Source organism: Sus scrofa, chromosome 1, assembly GCF_054392235.1.
Source record: "Sus scrofa isolate SSC_HxYL_T2T_F1_AM1 chromosome 1, Sscrofa_HxYL_maternal_Yorkshire_Landrace_v2.0, whole genome shotgun sequence".
Lineage (NCBI taxonomy): Eukaryota > Metazoa > Chordata > Mammalia > Artiodactyla > Suidae > Sus > Sus scrofa.
Window position 1 is genome coordinate 104,777,653 of NC_139383.1, and position 18,909 is coordinate 104,796,561.

Here is an 18,909-nt window from a genome sequence, read left to right on the forward strand (position 1 = left end):
TTTTAAACTATGAATATAATTTGTTCGATGTAGTACTCTTCAGATTATCTCTTTCTTTTAGAGTAAGTTTTAATAGTTCATGTATTTTAAGGAATTTGTCCATTTCAACCAAGTTGTTGAATTTGAGAACATTAGAATTGTTCATAATATCCCCTTATTGTTTTTTTAATGTCTGTGAGTTCTGCGGAAAGATCTCCCTTTGATTCCTGGATTAACCAAACAGTACTTTCAACAGCTCAAATTCAAGTAATTTTGAATTCATTTCATGTCCCAGGTGCTTTGCTAGACACTGTCCCAGACACACGGAGGAAGAGCTTCCAAGAGGAGTTTACAGTCCAATTGAGTGTGCTGTGTATGTGTCTGGGCAATGCCCTGAAGGGACGGGGTGGCAGAGTGACAATATGAAGGAATCTAGATCCCTGAGAAGCAAGGCCAGCTGCCGCCATAAATATCTTAAACTTGGGACAGATACAGGGAGAGAAATCACATTCTATTCTTTTTAATCCATTACATGAGGAAGTAGCTTTTTTTCCTCAACAGATTAACTTTACTGAATTAAATCCTCTTATTCAAGGATTGGATCATCCTTGCCAGCTTCCTGATTATCTTCCTGCAACAGATACAAGATTCTGCCCCTCTAGCAGGATTTTTTTTTTTTTTCTTTTTACGGCTGTACCTGAGGCACATGGAAGTTCCAAGTCTGAGGGTCAAATGGGAGCTGAAGCTGCAGGCCTATGCCACAGCCACAGCAACATAAGATCTGAACCACATCTGCAAACTACACCACAGCTTGGAGCCATGCCAGATTCCTAACCCACTGAGGAAGGCCAGGGATCAAACCTGCATCCTTACAGACACTATGTCAGGTTCTTAACCCATGGAGGCACAATGGGAACTTCTATAACAGGATATTTCAATCTGGAATTTTGATATTCTGAGCATTTTGATCCGTTTGTCTGGGTTGATTTGCTTAATAATTTTACTATTGGCCATCTAATACTGCTCAGTAATGTAACTATTGTCAATGATAATTACACCTTGGAGATGATTTTTCTTCCATCAATAACCACCACTTCAAAGTCTATATGGCCACAGTAAAATAGCTTCATCAAAATGGAAACCCATCCTGCCACACTAAAAATGTTGAATGGAAAAGAGAGAGGGGAGGAAAGAAAGAAGGAGGGAGTGAGAGAAGGAAGCATAATAGCAGATTTTCAAAAGGACCAGCAACCACAAGAAGGGTTCTGCGTCTTCCCCATCCACTTCTCTGTTTCTAGTCCTGGAAAATCATCCGAGTGGTTCCCCTCTTGGTTTTCCACATGACTAAACCCCACGGGTCTCATCTAATCACACTTGGGACCGCCTGGCTGCCTCTGTCCAGTTCCCCTAGAATCTGCAGAGCCCAGCAAGGGCGCAGACCTAGGCATACCACTCACCCCCTCCCACCTTCCTTCCCCCACACCCACGCCAAGGAGGGTGCTCACTGGAGGCCAGGCCAAGTACAGGGCTGGCCTGGGATCTCCAGACCTCACAGCATGGAAAGGTCCTTCCAGCTCCTGGCCTGTCTGGTATGCATCGTTCTGATGGGTGAGTTTGCCACTCTTCTCTCTGGCCCATGCTTGGAACAGAATAGATGCTCGCAAACGCTTAGGTACAGTCTTCTTGCGAGCAGGGCAGCCAGATTGCCTGAGTCTCTGGGCCTGTGGAGAAGGAAGGGCTGTGCTTTGGGACTGTGGAGACAGAAACCAGAAGTTCAAGTTCAGGCTTTGCCTTGGGTTCCTGGTGACTTGACACAGTGCCCGGACATCTCTGGGCCTCAGTGTGTCCACCTGCAGAAAGGCCACCTGCCCTACTCTGCTGTGAGGATCCAGCAGGATAACGGGCCAGTTCTGCGGAAGACCATGAAGGCTCTGACAGACTGTAGGTGTTGCTTTGCATCTTGATTAATGGGCACAGCCGGGGGAAAGTGAGGGGAGGGCACGTGGCTGTTTGGAGTAGAGGTGGGGAACACCGCAAGTGATAGAGGGAATCCTGAGCCCCCAGCAGGCACCCCAAGAGGGAGTGGGAACTCATTGTGGCAGCCTTAGGTAACAATGTTGTCAGTCACTTTAGCTCAAGGAGTTGATGTCCCTGGGAATAGTGTTTCTCAAATGGTCGTCCTGGGCCATCTGCGCCAGAATCCCAGGGGAGGCAGGCATTTGCTAAAATGCAGATCCTCCAGGAATTCCCACCGAGGCTCAGTGGGTTAAGAAACTGACATAGTATCCCTGAGGATGAGGGTTTGATCCCTGGCTTTGCTCAGTTGGTTAAGGATCCGATTGGGTGTTGCCACAAGCTGCGGCAAAGGTCAGAGATGTAGCTTGGATCCAGCACTGTTATGGTTGTGGCTATGGCAAACTTCCATATGCTGCAGGCGTGGCCCTAAAAGGAAAAAAGAAGAAAAAAGTCCTTCGGCTCCTACAGAATGAGACTACGTCAGGGGTAGGGCCCAAGAATCCACATTTTCACCCATCTTCTTGGGTGATTCTAATGCACAATGCAGGTGAAGGGCCCCTGGAATAAATGACAAAGGCCATCCTCATAAGCCCGTCTCTCCAGGTCCCAGTCCTCTTCTGGACTCCAGCCTGAGATGCCCCTCTGGTGACAGTGCTCCTGGACTCAGTGTCCAGGCCTCCATATTCACAGCCCACGGCTGTCACCCGAGTCACATGGTGACAGCACCAATACCAATACTGTTGTGTTCTGAGCAGTTAGCCAGTCCTTGGGTGGAGTCCTGTCTCCATGACTAGATTATAAATTCCCACTCCTCAGGCCCTGAGTCCTTCCTCTCTAGGCTTCTACATGGAGCAGAGTCCTGTTAGGGGCAGGTTTGCATAGTAACAGCACAAGCCTAAATAGCTCTTGCTAAGTACTGGGTACTTTAGTTAGTAATTCATCATCATCCTATAACAAAGGAACTATTATATTCCCTTTCCACAGAGAAGAGGCGCAGAGAGGTTCGATGGGTGGTGAAGCTGGGGCTTGAACTTGAGGGTGTGTGGCTCCAGGCTGGACCACCACCACCTCCCAACCCCAGGCTGCCCACTGTCTCACCCACAGAACCTTGTGTTGGGGGCTGATGGGGCACAACTTTCTTTCCCAAGTTGACCTAACTCAGCTGTCTTTCTGCATGATTTAGGGCTGGGTCCCCTGTAGAGGGTAGGGTTACAGGAGGTGACCTGCCCACATATGGAGCAGAGAGAAGGGTAGATCAGGACATGAGTAACTCAGACAATGCTGTAAATCCTGGCTCCACTCTTCACTAGCTGTGTGGATCTCGCAAAGCAGTTTGCCTAACTTCTCTGAGCCTCAGTTAAAATGGGGTGCCAGCCAACTTGTGAGGTGCTGTGAGGCCAATTAGATCATGGGTGGAAGTGCCCAGCACAGTTCTGTCACTCAGCAGTGAAATGTTCCTGAAGTCACATGGCTTCAAGGGATGTCAGGTTTGGGGGGTTTTGTTTGGATTTGGGGTTTTTGGTTTTTTTTGTTTTGTTTTGTTTTTCTCTCCTGCTAAGGGTCAGCGGCTATGAATCAGTAAAAGACAAAAAGACTTAGAGGAAGCATGAGCAGTCACATGTTCAAGTACAAACCCCAAACCGCACAAATGCTCCAGTTCCACATCATGAATCCTCAGGGAGGCGGAGCACACGCAGGCACTATGGCAGCTGGCTCTGGTGGGATCCCTCTTCCCATGCTGGCTGGCAGTCGTTCACCACTGAGGCCAAGAGGTCGTGAACTAGGGTGAGCAGCATTCCCCTTCCCGAAACCTCTTATCTGGGAGTCCTGCCTGGTGGCAACGGACCTGGACAAGAAGCTGGAGCCAGAGGGGCTGCAGGTCACTGTCCTGTCCTTGTCCACTTTGAGCACGGGGCTCAGGGCTGGCCCTTGGAAAAAGGGAAGGGGGAAGAATTCATCCAGGAGACCCCCCCCCGCTTCCATTTTCTATGCCTACTCCCTCATGCCAGCACCATCCTCCCACCCCAGCACCCAGCACCCAGAGCCCTGGGGCAGCCCCTTGTCTCCCAGAGGCCACACACTCTCCCACATCTTTCCCTTCTGGCTTCCCCCAGATCTGCTTTTAAAAATCAGGAAAGATCAGGGAACGAGTGGTGGAAAGAACAGTAGTCTGGGAGCTCTGGCTACTTGGTGACCTTGGATAAGACTTCAGGTGGTCCCCAAATCTCTGATCAGATGGTACAGCAATCACAGTAGCTGTCATCCTCGAGGACTATCCATGTCAGGCCTTTGACGGGTGGCTCACTGACTCCTCACCACAACCCTGCAACATGAGGACCCTTGTCCTTGATTTAGGGAAACTCAAGGAAGTGACTTTGCTGGGTGTCAGAGCTGGATGTGACCTGGAGTCTCCTGAGTGCCACCCCAGCCTAGTGCCATGGGTGGTGAGCCTGGGACAAAGTGTGGAGCTCAGAGGACCTTATGCTACTTGCTTTGAACCAGGGCAGAAAAACCAGCTGCAAAGGCAAGACAAACCGCAGCCATCACCCAATAATGTAGGGGGCTTATTTGGGCTGTGGAAAAAGGTCAAGGAAAACTGGGTATAGGAGGAAATGAGGATTGAATGAGCCGGCGTACTTCTGCTACTGTGGCTACTGTGGCCAGCAGATGGGACTCGGAAGTCCCTGTGCAGGAGGAAGAGGTGTGCAGGGAGCTGGGATCCTGGGCACGGATAGGTTGAATCAGAACTCCCAGGAGTGGTCCCCTGAGGCGGACACTGGCCCCGAGCAGGCTCTGCCTGTGGCTCTGTGAGCTCAGGTGAGCCAGCGGGTCCAGCTCCACGACCAGGAGATAGAGAGGCAAAGGCCAGAGGGAAAGGAAGGACAACTTGAAGCCAGAGAGCTGTGGGGATTCACCTAAGATCACAAAGTCAGGGCCAGTCTAGCCAGGACCACAGCCCCACATGGACCCTGAGACCCCTATCTGAAGGGCGTGCCTCTCGTTGTAACTCAGGTCATCACTGAGAGCTTCTGTTTCACTAGCCTGCAGCAGCATCGTGATGCTTTGTGGCCCTCTGTGTTTACTTCTCCTCCAAAAGTTCCCCTCTATGCTGCACTTTGATCGTTTCGATCCTGAGTCGTCTCATTGTTTTTCTGAACCTTCCTCCCAGACCGAATGCCAGTCATTGTCTTCTGGTGCTTTCAATGGACCTACAAACTGAAGACACTTTTTAGCTTTTCAATATGCATTTCCCTAGGCTGCAAAGCTAAGTAAACAAACTTGTTAGAATCGTGTACAAATGAATAACCAACAGTGGCTGAGCAATGGCCAGGCTGTAAACACATGAGCAGGCCACTGACTGTCATTTTAACTATATCCCCAACACCCCATACAGTGCCCAGCATGTGACAGACCCTCTGTAAACATCTACTGAGTGAATAAGACATGAATCAGAAACTAGCTTTCAGGTGAGTTAAGGACAAGGCCCGCCTTATTGCTTGACGCAGGGTCTAATGTGCCAGGTTGAACCAGAGATGGTGTGGTGTCTGATAGCAAAGTCCTGGCACCCGCCCCCCTGCCCTGCCCCACTGCATCACCTTGAGTTGGCCTTCGTTTCAATGTCTGACCCCCCCCCCCACCACTGCATCACCTCCAGTCCACTCTCTTTGCAGGACTAGTGTAGGAGGGAGATGACAACACTGAGCATCTGCTGAGTGTGAGCACTGTGCAGGTGGCCTACACATGTGACTTTATTCCATCCTCAAGCCTAGGAGGAAAGGACTGTGTCCCCCATTTTACAGCAGAGGACCCTCAGACCTGGGACATTAAGAAACTCCCCCAGGAGCTCCTGTTGTGGCTCAGTGGGTTAAGAATTCGACTGGGGAGTTCCCGTCATGGCATAGTGGTTAACAAGTCCGACTAGGAACCATGAGGATGCAGGTTCTATCCCTGGCCTTGCTCAGTGGGTTAAGGATCTAGCGTTGCCATGAGCTGTGGTGTAAGTCGCAGATGCGGCTTGGATCTGGCGTTGCTGTGGCTGTGATGTAGGCCAGCAGCTGCAGCTCAGATTCGACCCCTAGCCTGGGAACTTCCAAATGCCATGGGTGTAGTCCTAAAAAGATGAAAAAAGGAAAGAAAGAAAGGAAAGGAAAGGAAAGGAAAGGAAAGGAAAGGAAAGGAAAGGAAAGGAAAGAAAGAAAGGAAAGGAAAGGAAAGGAAAGGAAAGGAAGGAAGGAAGGAAGGAAGGAAGGAAGGAAGGAAAGAAGGAAGGAAAGAGAGAGAGAGAAAGAAAGAAAGAAAGAAAGAAAGAAAGAAAAAGAAAGAAAAGAAGAAAGAAACTCAACCAAAGATCTCCCTTTACATGAATAAGCCTAAAACAGTTCCAAGTGACACATTGGGTGCTTGATACAAGTGACATTGTCACCCACATCCAGCTGTGCCAAAGCTGAAATGCTCTTCATTGCACTGAGTGGCCCACCACTGAAGGGAGGCCTTTTGGACAATGGGAAGAAGGTGGGCCCCCTGTTGACCCCCGGAGGTTGACAGACAGATGAGAGGCAGGGAGAGTGGAGACCCTACAAAGACCTGGGACTTTGGTTCCAGTTCAGGAGCCGCCCCTGCCCCGTCCTAAAAGACATGTGGAGCTGCCAGAGGGAATGGTAATATTACAGAAGGCTGGGGCGCTTGGATTCCCGCCAAAGCAAATGCATTTGTTCCCTGAGCAATTCCTGTGGGCCCTCCCACCCTCACCTCAAGTCCCCTGGGTGGACACATCCAAAGGTCTCTGTGTGAAGGTGAGTCCAGGTGCCCGCCTCTTGGAACACCATCCAGCAGGTAAACAGGAAACACAAATCTCCCCCAAACGGGAGCCAAGACTGTCACACTTGGTGAAAGGGCCTCTGTGTGCCCTCTCTGCTCCTAGAGCAAAACCCAGCCACGGAGGGAGTAGCCCCAGCCTGTGATTTGTACCACATGCCAGGATGTTCCCAAACAATGCTGTCATCCTCTAGCAGCACAGAGTCCAGGGACAAGGCCAGGACATGCCCCAGCAAGATGGAAGCCTTGGCTCTGCTTCCAGTTGGCCAAATGACCTTGCCAAGTCCCTTGGGCTCTCAAAAAGGGGGCTAATGACAGCACCCCATGCATTGTGGTGCATATGGAATACAATTAGGAGTGTCGCCCAACAAGCCCCCAAAGCACCTTCTGCTCTGCCCCCTTATTCTGTCACATCCTGTACCTCTATGCTGATGTCCGTGCCCCAGCTTTGCCTTTTGCCCAGAAGTTGCCTTCTCTTCCTCAGGGCTTAGCAAAATCTCACTCCTTTCTCAAGGCTCTGTGGATGTGGCAGCTTCTCTCTCACGGGGGCCACCAATCAACTCCTGCCTGCCTAGTGTCCCGGAGCCTCTTCCCCTGGCCCCTACCCACTTCCTCCCACCATCCTGGCCAGCCTCCCTTCTCCTCTCTCACAGAGGGCAATTCAATTCAACATCCACTACTATGGGGCAGACACATGCCGCACAAATATGACCCCCCATTCATGGTCCCTGCCCTCCCAGAGCTTCTGGCTGCCTGGACAAGACACACAGTTGAACGGGCAATGCCCATACAGAGGAAATATCTCTGCCAGCCCTGGGGCATGGGAAGGGGCGCCAGACCCAAACTTGGGGCTCAAAAATGCCTTCCCACTATAGGATGACTCAGCAGAAGTCTGCAGATGACTAGGAGGGAGCTGGTGAGTGAAAGGGGCCGAGGACCACATTCAGACAGAGGGAACATTGTCACTGTCCCTCATTAAAGCACCTGGCAAGGCAGAGCATAACTACCTGCTCATAGGTCTGTGAGCTCCAATAGGCTGATAAGCTATTCTGTTGCTCCTGGCAACCCCCGCCTCAGTGCCTGGCTTGGAGTGGGGAGGGGTACCATCAGCGGTCACCAGCCAATGAATGCAACAGCAAATAATCCCTAAGGAACAAGCGCCTGGTTCCTTGATGCCTGTGAGGCATCAGGTGGTTGGAGGAGGCTGAGGTCACAGGGGGTGGGAATGCAGGGACTAAGCCTCAAGACTGGGAGAAGTTTTCTGCAGCCAGAAGTACTGACAGAACCAGCAAAATCTTCAAAAAGAGTTTCTCAAGTTTGGAACGAGGCCCTTTGCTTATTAACGACTGAGCAAACAAGCCTCTACTAGGGGTAAATGTCAAGTCCCCTGCTTGATTCCAAAGCCTAATTCCACTTACCCAGAAGAAAGAAGATTTGGCTTAGAAGCAGGTTGTGTGAAAACAAAATAAACAAACGACCTTGTGGTTTTGTTTCATTACCAACTCAGTGCAATCCCAAAGTGAGGTTTCATATGAGGCACAACTCATACAACCCAACATATTCATATTGCACACTGCCTGGCCCAGCACAGCCGGCATGGCATCCCTGGGGCCCCTGAGGTCAGGACATCACACTACAGGGAGAGAACCAAGTGGGTGGTGAGCATGGAGAGAGGTGGGTGAAGGACTGGGCCCTCCAGAGAAGGTCCGAGGCCCAAGAGGGATGGGCTGTTATGCTGCCTCCTTGCTTTGTACAAGTGTCTCTTGACACTTGTGCCAACAGAAGGAAAGGCTTGCCGGGTCCAAGATAGCCACAATGGGATCCCAGAAGGGCCATCATGGGGAGGGGATGGGAACCCTCCAAAGAGTGATGGCTGTCAGGGTGGGGGTAGGGGGGCAGGAGACCTTGGCTCTGAGCAGGAGAAATGTCCTGACACGTAGATTATTCACAGATGGCATAGGTCCCCCAGAGGATGGTCTGCCAGCTGTGGGCTGAAGGATGAGTCGGAGTTTCCCCATAAAGCAAAGAGCCCTGGACTTGGAGTCAGAAAAGCTGGATTTCCCCCACCTTCTGCCTGTGTGACTCTGGGCCTTCATTTCCTCATCTATGACAATATCTGCTCTGCCTTCACCCCCAGGCTGTTTTAAGGGTTATGTGAAAGAACTGGGTAAATTGCAAAGCCCTTTGGCAATATAAGGGCTGCTATATTATTCCCTGTAAAGATCCCTTTCATGAACTGCACCCGGGCACTAGATAGATGCAAAGCCTGCCCTCTTCTATGCCCCTCTCCTTGAGGAGGCACACCCCTGACCTGATCCTCCCAGCACTGACTCCCATCCACCCACCCCCTCCCATCCTGTCCACCCCTCCCCCAAAGCAACACACATATGCAACAACACAGGCAGTGGCTTTCCAGCTCTCCATAAGCTGGGGACAGAGTGCAGCTTCCAGACCTTAGCTCAACCATATTTCAGAGGCTCACAGAATAGGAGGTGAAGGGAGTTCCTGCCATAGTTCAGCCTTTAACGAATCTGACTAGCATCCATGAAGACGCAGGTTTGATCCCTGCCCTTGCTTTGACCCTTGTTAAGGATCCTATGTTGCTGTGCCTGTGGCATTGGCCAGCAGCGTTTCAACCCCTAGCCTGGGACCCTCCATATGTTGCTGGTGCGGCCCTAAAAAGGAAAAAAAAAAAAAAAAAAAAAAAAAAGGAAATGAAGAAACTTGAACCCAGGGGCACTTGTGCAAAGCAAGGAGGCACCATAGCAGCCCACCCCTCTTAGTCTCTCAGCTCCCTGTCTGAACACTGGGAAGCCCATTTGGGTTGACCTGGATTGTAGAGACATCTCATTTACCAACTCATTGGATGCAAAACATACTGCCCCCTCCCAACGCTCCAGTTTCCCCTCTGTAAATGGGAGTATTAGTCTCCTTGGATAAGTCCCAAAGTTCCATGCCCTTAGTGCACTAGCGTGCCACTGCAGAATCAGGCAGTCCTGAGCTTGAATGTCAGTTTTGCCTCATCCTAGCTGTGTGACCTTAAGCCGTTACTCAACCTCTCTGCGCCTCAGTTTTTTCACATGTAACCTAAGGATAACTCTGCTTACCTCTAGGATCATTTGTGGAAACTGAAAGAGACACTACTGGGAACTTGCTCAACACAGAGGTGCACAGTAAGTGCTTTTATTATTATCACCAGTGCGGGGGAGAGGTTTTGGGACTGTATGCCCACAGGATCGCAGGGCGTTTCTGCAGCAGGGCAGGTTTTGATGGGGAAGAGGCTGGGGTCACTGAACCTGTAGCTGAGGTGGGACAGCCTCGAGGGAGGCAAATACTCCCAGAGAAGTAGAGGGAGGGTCCAAGCTCTTGCAAAGTCTTGAGAGTTAAGTCCCCCGGGGAGATGTCTCTCCTGTCCTGAAATGGATTTCCAGACTCCCCCTACCCCCGAGGGGAGGGAGCGTGCTTCCTAAGTCCTGGGGTTTCTAGCTCCTCCCGGGATACGGGCAGAATTGACAGACCCCCATCTCTTCGCCGCCTGTCCACCCGCCCACAGGTGCGCCGGCGCAGCGCTGGTCCATGCAGGTACCGGCGGAAGTGAGCGCGGCGGCCGGTGAGGCGGCCGTGCTGCCCTGCACCTTCACTCATCCGCACCGCCACTACGACGGGCCGCTCACTGCCATCTGGCGCACGGGCGAGCCGTACGCTGGCCCGCAGGTGTTCCGGTGCGCGGCGGCGCGGGGCAGCGAGCTCTGCCAGACTGAGCTCAGCCTGCACAGCCGCTTCCGGCTGCTTGGCAACCCGCGCCGCAACGACCTGTCGCTGCGCGTGGAGCGCCTCGCGCTGGCCGACGACGGGCGCTACTTCTGCCGCGTCGAGTTCGCCGGCGACGTCCACGACCGCTATGAAAGCCGCCACGGCGTCTGGCTCCGCGTGACGGGTAAGCGCGGCGCTCTCCCCGACTCCGCGCCTTCCCGCGGTGTCCGAGGCCTCTCTCGGTGCGGGCTCTGTGCTGGGATCGCAAGGGGTACAACCGGCCCACCCTTTCTTCTGGACCTAGAGATGGCTACGCGCCATCCGGGAACTTGTTAAAAATGCCCAATCCTGGCCCCAGGAAGGGCTGGGTGGGGCCCGGGCTGCGCATTGCAATAAAGCTGGTAGAGAGGGAATGTGCCCCAGAAGCTATCAGACTTGGGACGCGGGGGGCGGGAGGCACGAGGAACGATCGTTTTAAACACAGCAAGGACTGCGATGGTCTTTGTGCCCTGAAAGGGGGTGCGCACCACGTTCCCAGCACTTCGCTAGACCTTTGGCATAAATATGTGGGAACCAGGATCCTGGAGTGTTGCCTCTTAACACTGGCTACGCATTGGAATGTCCGAAGGGGCTTTAAAATAAAAAAATAAACCCAGATCCTGCAATTTCCGCTGTGGCTCAGCGGTAAGGAACCTGACTGTATCCACGAGGACACAGGTTCGTACCCTGGCCTCGCTCAATGGGTTAAGGATCTAGCCTCGCCCTGAGCAGCGATGTAGGTCACACAATCCACTAGAATCCTGCGTTATTGTGGCTATGGTGTAGGCTGGCAGCTGCAGCTCCTGTTGGACCCCTAGCCTGGGAACTTCCATATACTGTGGTTGCAGGATGTGGTCCTAAAAAGACAATAAATAAATAATCCCAGATCCCTTGTGGAGGGCCCAGGAGTTCTGGGTTGAGTCTGGCCCTGTCAAGAACCTCCCATGTGCTCTTGGGCCGGCCTGGGACGCCTCTCTGAGTGCATTCCAGGCTCCTGGCACGGTCAACCTCAGCCCCACAGTCCACTGATGAAATGAATCCCTTTCAACTCCAGATGTTGGGGAGGCTGTCTGGGAGTGGGGTGTGGGGAGGTGCCCTTGAAATCACTCCAGCAGACTGCCCTCAATCTGTGCTACCACAAGAACAACGTTGAGTGATCACTTTAGCACCCACAGGCATTAACTTGTCAAATCTCAACAGCCCTGTAAGGTAAGTGATCCCTGTTTTACTCATGGAGAGACTGAGGCACAGAGCGGCAGAATAACTTGCCTAAGGCCACACCTGTACTGGGACCGAGGCAGCCTGGCACCGGAGCGCCTTTTTTTTTTTTTTTTCTCTCTCCCTATCCCACCCCAGCTCCCTCCTCCAGTTCTCCCCCTAGGGGACTGGAACGGCTGCCCATGCCTTTGCCCTTCCCGTTGCTCGTCGCTGCTCTGACCGCTCTTTGCTCTCTCCCCCGTCCCCCCTTATCCCCCTCGTCCCCGTCGTCCCCCTCGAACACCGCCCGCAGCGGCCCCGCGGATCGTCAACATCTCTGTGCTGCCAGGGCCATCGCACGCTTTCCATGCGCTCTGCACCGCCGAAGGGGAGCCGCCGCCCACTCTCTCCTGGTCCGGCCCGGCCCTGGGCAATGGCTCGGCCGTCCTGTCGGGCCCAGGTGAAGATCACGGCCACCAAGTGACCGCCGAGCTGCCTGCACTGACCCACGACGGCCGCTACACGTGCACGGCCTCCAACAGCCTGGGCCGCGCCGAAGCCAGTGTCTACTTGTTCCGCTTCCGCGGTGCCTCAGGGGCCTCGGCGATCGCCCTCCCGCTGGGCGCGCTCGGCCTCAAAGCGCTGCTGCTGCTCTGCGTCCTGGCCGCCCGCGCCGCCGCCGGCCGCCGCCTGGGTGAGTTGCGCCCCGGGCCAGGGTGGGTTCGAGGGGAGGGTGGGGCTCTCCTCCAGGCTGACCACCTGGACTAACACAAGGAAAACGTCTTGTATGCACCCGTGCGTCATCTCACTTTCCTCTCCCTGCATCAAGCCCAGGAGGTGGGAGCCAGCGTGAAACCACTTCCCAATTAGGAAGCTGAGGACAAAGAGATTCGGGAACTAGCTTCTAGCCTAGAGTTACAGAGATAGTGACCCAGACAGCTCTGGAGCCCATCCCTAAGGGCTCTGACCACACACAGGCTTTCCATTATGGTACAACAAGCATTCTGAGCACCTACTCCGTGCTGCACAGGTGCTGGGAATACACAGGTGAATGTTCCCCGCCCTTGAATGGTTTGCTGAAGAGTAAGTAGATAATTGCTGTCTGCAGGGGAGGAGTCCTGTGGGCCCAAGTACTGCAGAAGCCCAGAGTATGTGAGCCTTACTCGTGGGGCATCTGGACAGAGGCCAGGAGGGAAGGCTTTGCACAAGTTGGGGGAGGCTAAATCAAAAGCAAGAAGCAGGAGTGAGCTGGAAAAACAATCAGCTAATAGTATTCCTAGCAGGGGAAAGAGCATGTGCAAACTGTGGGAGCTTGAGCTAGAGGCTGTCTTCAGAGAGCATGGTCACCCCCTCTCTACTCTCGCTAAAACTGGATGGGAGTTTGCTCTGTGGCCCAGAGGACTTCCCAGAGCCTCTCAGACCACCCAGGTCAGCAGCAGCAACCTCAGATTCTCCTAGGATGAAATCCAAAATTTGTCACAATTGCCTTTGGCTGCCATCTTTGCTGGGGCCACACTGGCTTTCTTGAGGGGTCTTCAAACGCATCAGGAATTCTGTGTTTCAGGAGCCTCAGAAAAGGTCTTCCTGTTGGGTCCACTCCTCATTCCCTCTCCTTGGTCACTCATCATCTTTCCAGGTCATTACTTTGCATCCTGCAGGCTAGCTGTTCTGTTCAGACCACTCTCCACAGTGGGGCGGGGTGGGTGGCAGGGCTTGTAGGCTTGAGGGCACCATGGAAATTCATGCCTTCTCTCTCTGTTCCTCACACAGAGCACCCGGTCATGCAGGACACCCCACCCTGGTAAGTGAGCAACCCCACCTCCACCCTGCCCGGCCAAGGGGTGCAAGTTTCTGGGGTGGGGGCTGGGAGATGAGAAGAAAGAACAGGCAAAGAGCCAGGACCAGGGTCCCAGCCCTGATCAGGGTATAGACCCTCCCTGCAGCCTTCCAACACCCTCTCCTTCAGTCCACCAAGCCTGACCAAGCCACGCTGACCTGCTCCCCCTCCCCCTCCCCACTATGTACCAAGTATTGACTGTGGGCCTCACACTAGCATTATTTCCCAGACTGTTCACTAACCACTGAGCCATGGCAGAAACCCCTGTGCAAATTCTTCTTTGCTAATTTACTACCACACCAAGGCAACTAAATCAGAAAGCTGACTGATGTTCAAATATTTATCGAGCACCCACCATGTACCAGGCTCTGTTTTGGAAGCTAAAGTTACAGCAAAAATCACCCACTTCATGGAGTTCCTGTCGTGGCTCAGTGGTTAACGAACCCAAATAGTATCCATGAGGATGTGAGTTTGATCCCTGGCCTCACTCAGCAGGTTAAGGATCTGGCGTTGCCATGAGCTGTGGTGTAGGTCACAGACGTGACTCAGATCCCGAATTGCTGTGGCTGTGGCGTAGGCCAGTGGCTACAGCTCTGATTCAACCCCTAGCCTGGGAACCTCCATATGCTAAGGGTGGGGCCCTAAAAAGACCGCAGGAGAAAAAAAAAAAAATCACCCACCTCAGATAACTCACACCGTAACGTGAAGAATTTTATTTTATTTTTATTTTTTTGTCTTTTTGCCTTTTCTGGGGCCACTCCTGTGGCATATGGAGGTTCCCAGGCTAGGGGTCTAATCAGAACTGTAGCCTACACCACAGCCACAGCAACGCGGGATCTGAGCCGAGTCTGCGACCTATACCACAGCTCATGGCAACACCGGATCGTTAACCCACTGAGCAAGGCCAGGGATCGAACCCGCAATCTCATGGTTCCTAGTCGGATTCGTTAACCACTGAGCCACGATGGGAACTCCACATGAAGAATTTTAATAAAACATCAAACAAGAGGTCTTAGATCCTGAAATAAGAGCTGTGGGGGGAAAAAATAGAACAATGAAGTAGAGCCCCAGGCCATTGGGCTGTGGCTGCTTTAGACCAGGATCTTCTTTCCGAGGACACTGAGGAGAACTGAGGTGGGTGCCCAGATGGATAAGGAAGAATTGGGGGGTGCAATCCAGGAGGAGAAGGCCCTAGAAAAGCTCAGGGAGAATCAGGCAAGGGGCGGGGAAGGCAGGGCTGTGGGATTTATCCTGAGTGTGATGGGAAGTCACTGAATGGTTTTAAGCAGACAGGTGACCCCAGGTGAACAGGGGTGGGGGCCAGGAGACCTGTGAGGAGCTGTTGACCAAGGCTGCAGCTGGCTTGGCTGCTTGGATGGAGGTGATGATAGTGGAGGTGGGGAGATGGGGCAGACAGAGGCAGTACTGGTCAGAGGACTGGGAGGGCAGCACAGGCAAGGGTGGGAGCCAGTAGGTCTGGAGCTAAAACCCTGGGTTCCACTTAGCTGAAGATGAGGAGAGGAGAGACGGGGCCAGTGGTGAGGGTCTCTCAAGGACTGTGTTCATTAGGTTTGAGGGCCCAGGAGTCAGGAAAGCTGTTGGAACTCAGTAGGTCTGGCCCTCAGAGGTGATATTTTGTTTGTTTGTGGCTTTGTTTTGTTTTGCTTTTTTTGTTTTGCTTTTTAGGGCTGCACCCTTGGCATATGGAAGGTCCCAGGCTAGGGGCTAAATTGGAGCTACAGCTGCCAGCCTACACCACAGCCACAGTAACGTGGCATCCAAGATGTGTCTGTGACCTACACCACAGCTCATGGCAATTGCAGATCCTTACCAGGGATCAAACCCACATCCTCATGGATCCTAGTCGGGTTTATTAACTGCTGAGCCACAAAGGGAACTCCTGTTTTGGGGTTCTTGTTGTTTTGGTTTGGTTTTGATTTGGGATGTGGGGTTAGCTCTCCTGTGGCGTATGGAGTTCCCAGACCAGGGATCAGATCTGAGCTACAGATGCAACCTAAGCTTTGACAATGCTGGACCCTTAACCCACTGTCCCGGGCCAGGGATCCAACCTGCATCCCAGTGCTTCCAAGACATCACCACAGTGGGAACTCCCCCAAAGTGGTTTTTGAAGCCACAGATGAGATCTCTTCCAGAAGACAGACACTCTGGTCTGGGATGCTGTCACCCGGGTGGTCCCCTGCCAGTTCAGAAAGTTCTTCTGCTGCCCTGCCTCCAACCTCCAGTTACTCTCCAGGCCCTGGTGGATGTAGCCCCAAGCCCATCTCATCCCCATTTCTGCCCCTTCCTGGGCTGTGGGCAGTCAGGGACCCCCTCGTGTTTGAGTGATCAGCCAACTTTCTCCTGTCCACAGGCCCCAGGCACAGGAGTCCAATTATGAAAATTTGAGCCAGATGAGCCCCCGGGGGCCACCAGCAGCCATGTGTTTACCGTGAGGAGCCCCTTGGCCATCAGCATCCTCTGGTCACCATGAGGAGTGAAGACCTTCAAGAGGCTTGGTGGGGCCTGCCTGCTCTGACTCCCTGGCTCGTGGCAGCCTTAGCCAGGCAACACCCCAAGGGGGTCAGGACCCTGTTCAGAGGCTCAGAGGCCTCCTACCTGGACATCTGTCTCAGAGCCCCAGCAATATTTGTCAATGAGGCAGCATTTTGAAAGTGTGTTCTGTGCGTGTGTGCAAGCATGAGCTTGAGCGTCACATGTCCGGAAGGCTCCTCTCACCTTCTCTTATCTAGAACATCAAGATAAAGCAGGTAGAACACTGGTCAGAGGAGGCCAGTGGCCCAGGCTCTGCCCTGGCTGTCACCAACTTGCTGTGTCAACCAAAGCACCTTTTTTACTTCTCTGGATCTCAATTCATCTATGGTTGAACATGGACATCTGGCTTAGGGCTGTGAAGGTCTGAGGAAACAGTGGATGTGAAGGGACTCTGGGAAGTTCAAAGCCATCTGCAGACGTGAGCAGTGAGACCCAAGGCTCGTCCAGGCAGAGCACCCTTGGGACCTTCAACCTTAGACAAACGCAGCACCCACACCGGCCTTGCTGGGAGAAAGGATTCCAGAGGGCAAGCCTGGGGCTGGGCCGGGCCACCCTGGAGTCTCAGCAACATCAAATTGACAAGCGCCTGGTATCCTGCCCCCTGGGGTCTCCTCTCTCCACCTCTTGCCTGTCAGCTGCTCTGCCCTCCCTGGGACATCTGGGAAAAGGAAATGAAACACCCATCACTTCAAAGCATTTGGAATCCAGTGTTGTGAAGGACCGAAAGCCAGGAGATGGGAAACCAAGCCTGGGTGTCTGTGGATAAAGCAGCTGCAGCTCTGAACTCTTTTTTTCTGGCCACACCCGCAGCATGCGAAAATCCCCAGGCCAGGGATCAAACCCAAGCCACAGCAGTGAGCCAAGCCGCAGGAGTGACAATGCTGGATCCTGGACCGTTAGGCCATCAGGGAACGCTAGCTCTGAACTTTTGACCACCTGCATCTTCCCTGGATTTTCTCAGGCCAAAAGCTCTGGCAATGCCCCCACTTTTGCTCAAGTGCTGCCAGACTGACTTCAGGGTGCTGCCTTCTGTCCTCACACTTCAGTGCACTTGATTGTTTTAGCTCCTGCCATCTTTGGGGGCAGGGAGAGGGGGAGGAGGTGTGTTTGGGACCCTGAAGAGCTCGCAAGAGGAAAGGGCCACAGAGATAGGGGACTTGAGGCATTGGGAACGAACTTTCTTTCCTTCAGGAATTTTCCAGAAGCTGCAGTGGTAACTAGAGTCACCTGGAATGAGCTCAGTGTCCTCTCAGATGGTTTCTGGGGACGTGATGGCCTGAAGGCTGAGGGATCTTCAAAAATTATTAAGCAGGGCAGTGGGTTACTAGGTTCCTCTCCTCACCTGAGCCTTCGCCAGGGCAAGGGGGTGATGGCTGCTCCTAGTTAACTTGGGATTCATCCAGGAGCCTGTCTGAGCTGTTAAGAGGTCAGGGGAGTTGGCATTTGTGCCTCTTTGTACAGAGATATTCGGGGGCATCAGGAAAGGACACAGGGCTGGTGTGTCAGAACATCTGCCTGGTCTTCAAGGTCAGTTTCACAGCCAAGAAAAACGGATAGGAATTATGTCTTATTCACCTATTTTGTGCTAGCAGTTGGGCCAAGTGTTTGGGGATATCGAAATGAACAGGCATGTGTATCAGTCAGGCTGGGCTAGGTCGTGCTGCAGTAACAAACCCCAAATCACAGTGGCAGAGAACAGTTAGGCTTTCTTCTCTCCAGAGCTGCATGCTTGTCCCAGATCAACATGGGACTTTTCTCACTGTACTTAGGGACCCAGGCTCCCAGGGATCCACCCTCTCCAGTGTGGATTGCTGGGCTGGAGAGGAAAAGAAAGCTCTAGAGGGTCTCCCACTTGTGATCATAGTTCAGTGGCCAGGACTAGCCACATGCCCCACTGCCCTGGAGAGGCTGAGCAGCGGGACTCCCACACTGTACATGGAAGGAGAAAAACACCTGAGAACAGCCCTGACGATTCCACAGGAAGACTCTCTAGGGGTTTGCAGCCAGTGAGTGGCGGGAAACCATGTAAGTGCATCAGTATTCTGAGGATGCTGTGGGAGCACATAAGGAGGGGCAACTGAGCCCGTCTTCAGAAGGCTTCCTGGAGGTGGGGATATGGAGATGGTACACGTTGGTCATGCAAAGCGGGGAGGGTGTAGGTTGGTAGGTAAGGAAAAAAGTCATTCTGAGTAGAAGGGACATTCTGAGCAAAGGCCAGGAGGCAGGACACAACATGCCGTGTAAGCAGATGAGAGCTGCTGGGTAGAGGCAGGTGAGGCTGGAGCTGAGGCTGCTCCCCAGCAGGGCCGAGCAGCTGGAGGGAGTCGGGACACCCTGCACTGCTCAGCATGGCTGCTCTCACCCCTCAGACCACCACTCCTGCTCCAGACCCAGGACACCCAGGGGCTAGGATTTCCACCTCTGGACCCTCAGCTCTCAGAGGAGCATTTCCCTGATGGGTTCTGAGGATCACCTGCATCAGGAATAGCTGGGGAGCTTTCTCAACTCACGCTCCATGGTGGTTCAGTGAGTTAAGGATCCAGCATTGTCACTGCTATGGCTCTGGTTACTGCTGTGGTGCGGGTTCAATCCCTGGCCCAGGAAATCCCACATGCTGCAGACATAGCCCAAGAAACAAAACCAAAAAATGATTAAAGTATAGTTGATTTACAATGTTGTATTAATTTCTTCGGTACAGCAAAAGGACTCAGTTATACATA

The 18,909-nt window shown here is 52.9% G+C and overlaps 1 protein-coding gene across 1 annotated transcript; it reads left to right on the forward strand.

Moving 5' to 3' along the window:
* The first annotated feature begins 1,381 nt into the window (after positions 1–1,381).
* On the forward strand, positions 1,382–18,862 carry SIGLEC15 (sialic acid binding Ig like lectin 15). The gene is made up of 6 exons (XM_003121417.6): positions 1,382–1,587; positions 9,924–9,983; positions 10,364–10,747; positions 12,113–12,493; positions 13,570–13,600; positions 16,008–18,862. The coding sequence occupies exons 1-6, from the start codon at positions 1,536–1,538 to the stop codon at positions 16,087–16,089; spliced, it is 990 nt and encodes a 329-aa protein (XP_003121465.4). The 5' UTR covers positions 1,382–1,535; the 3' UTR covers positions 16,090–18,862.
* Positions 18,863–18,909: the final 47 nt, after the last annotated feature.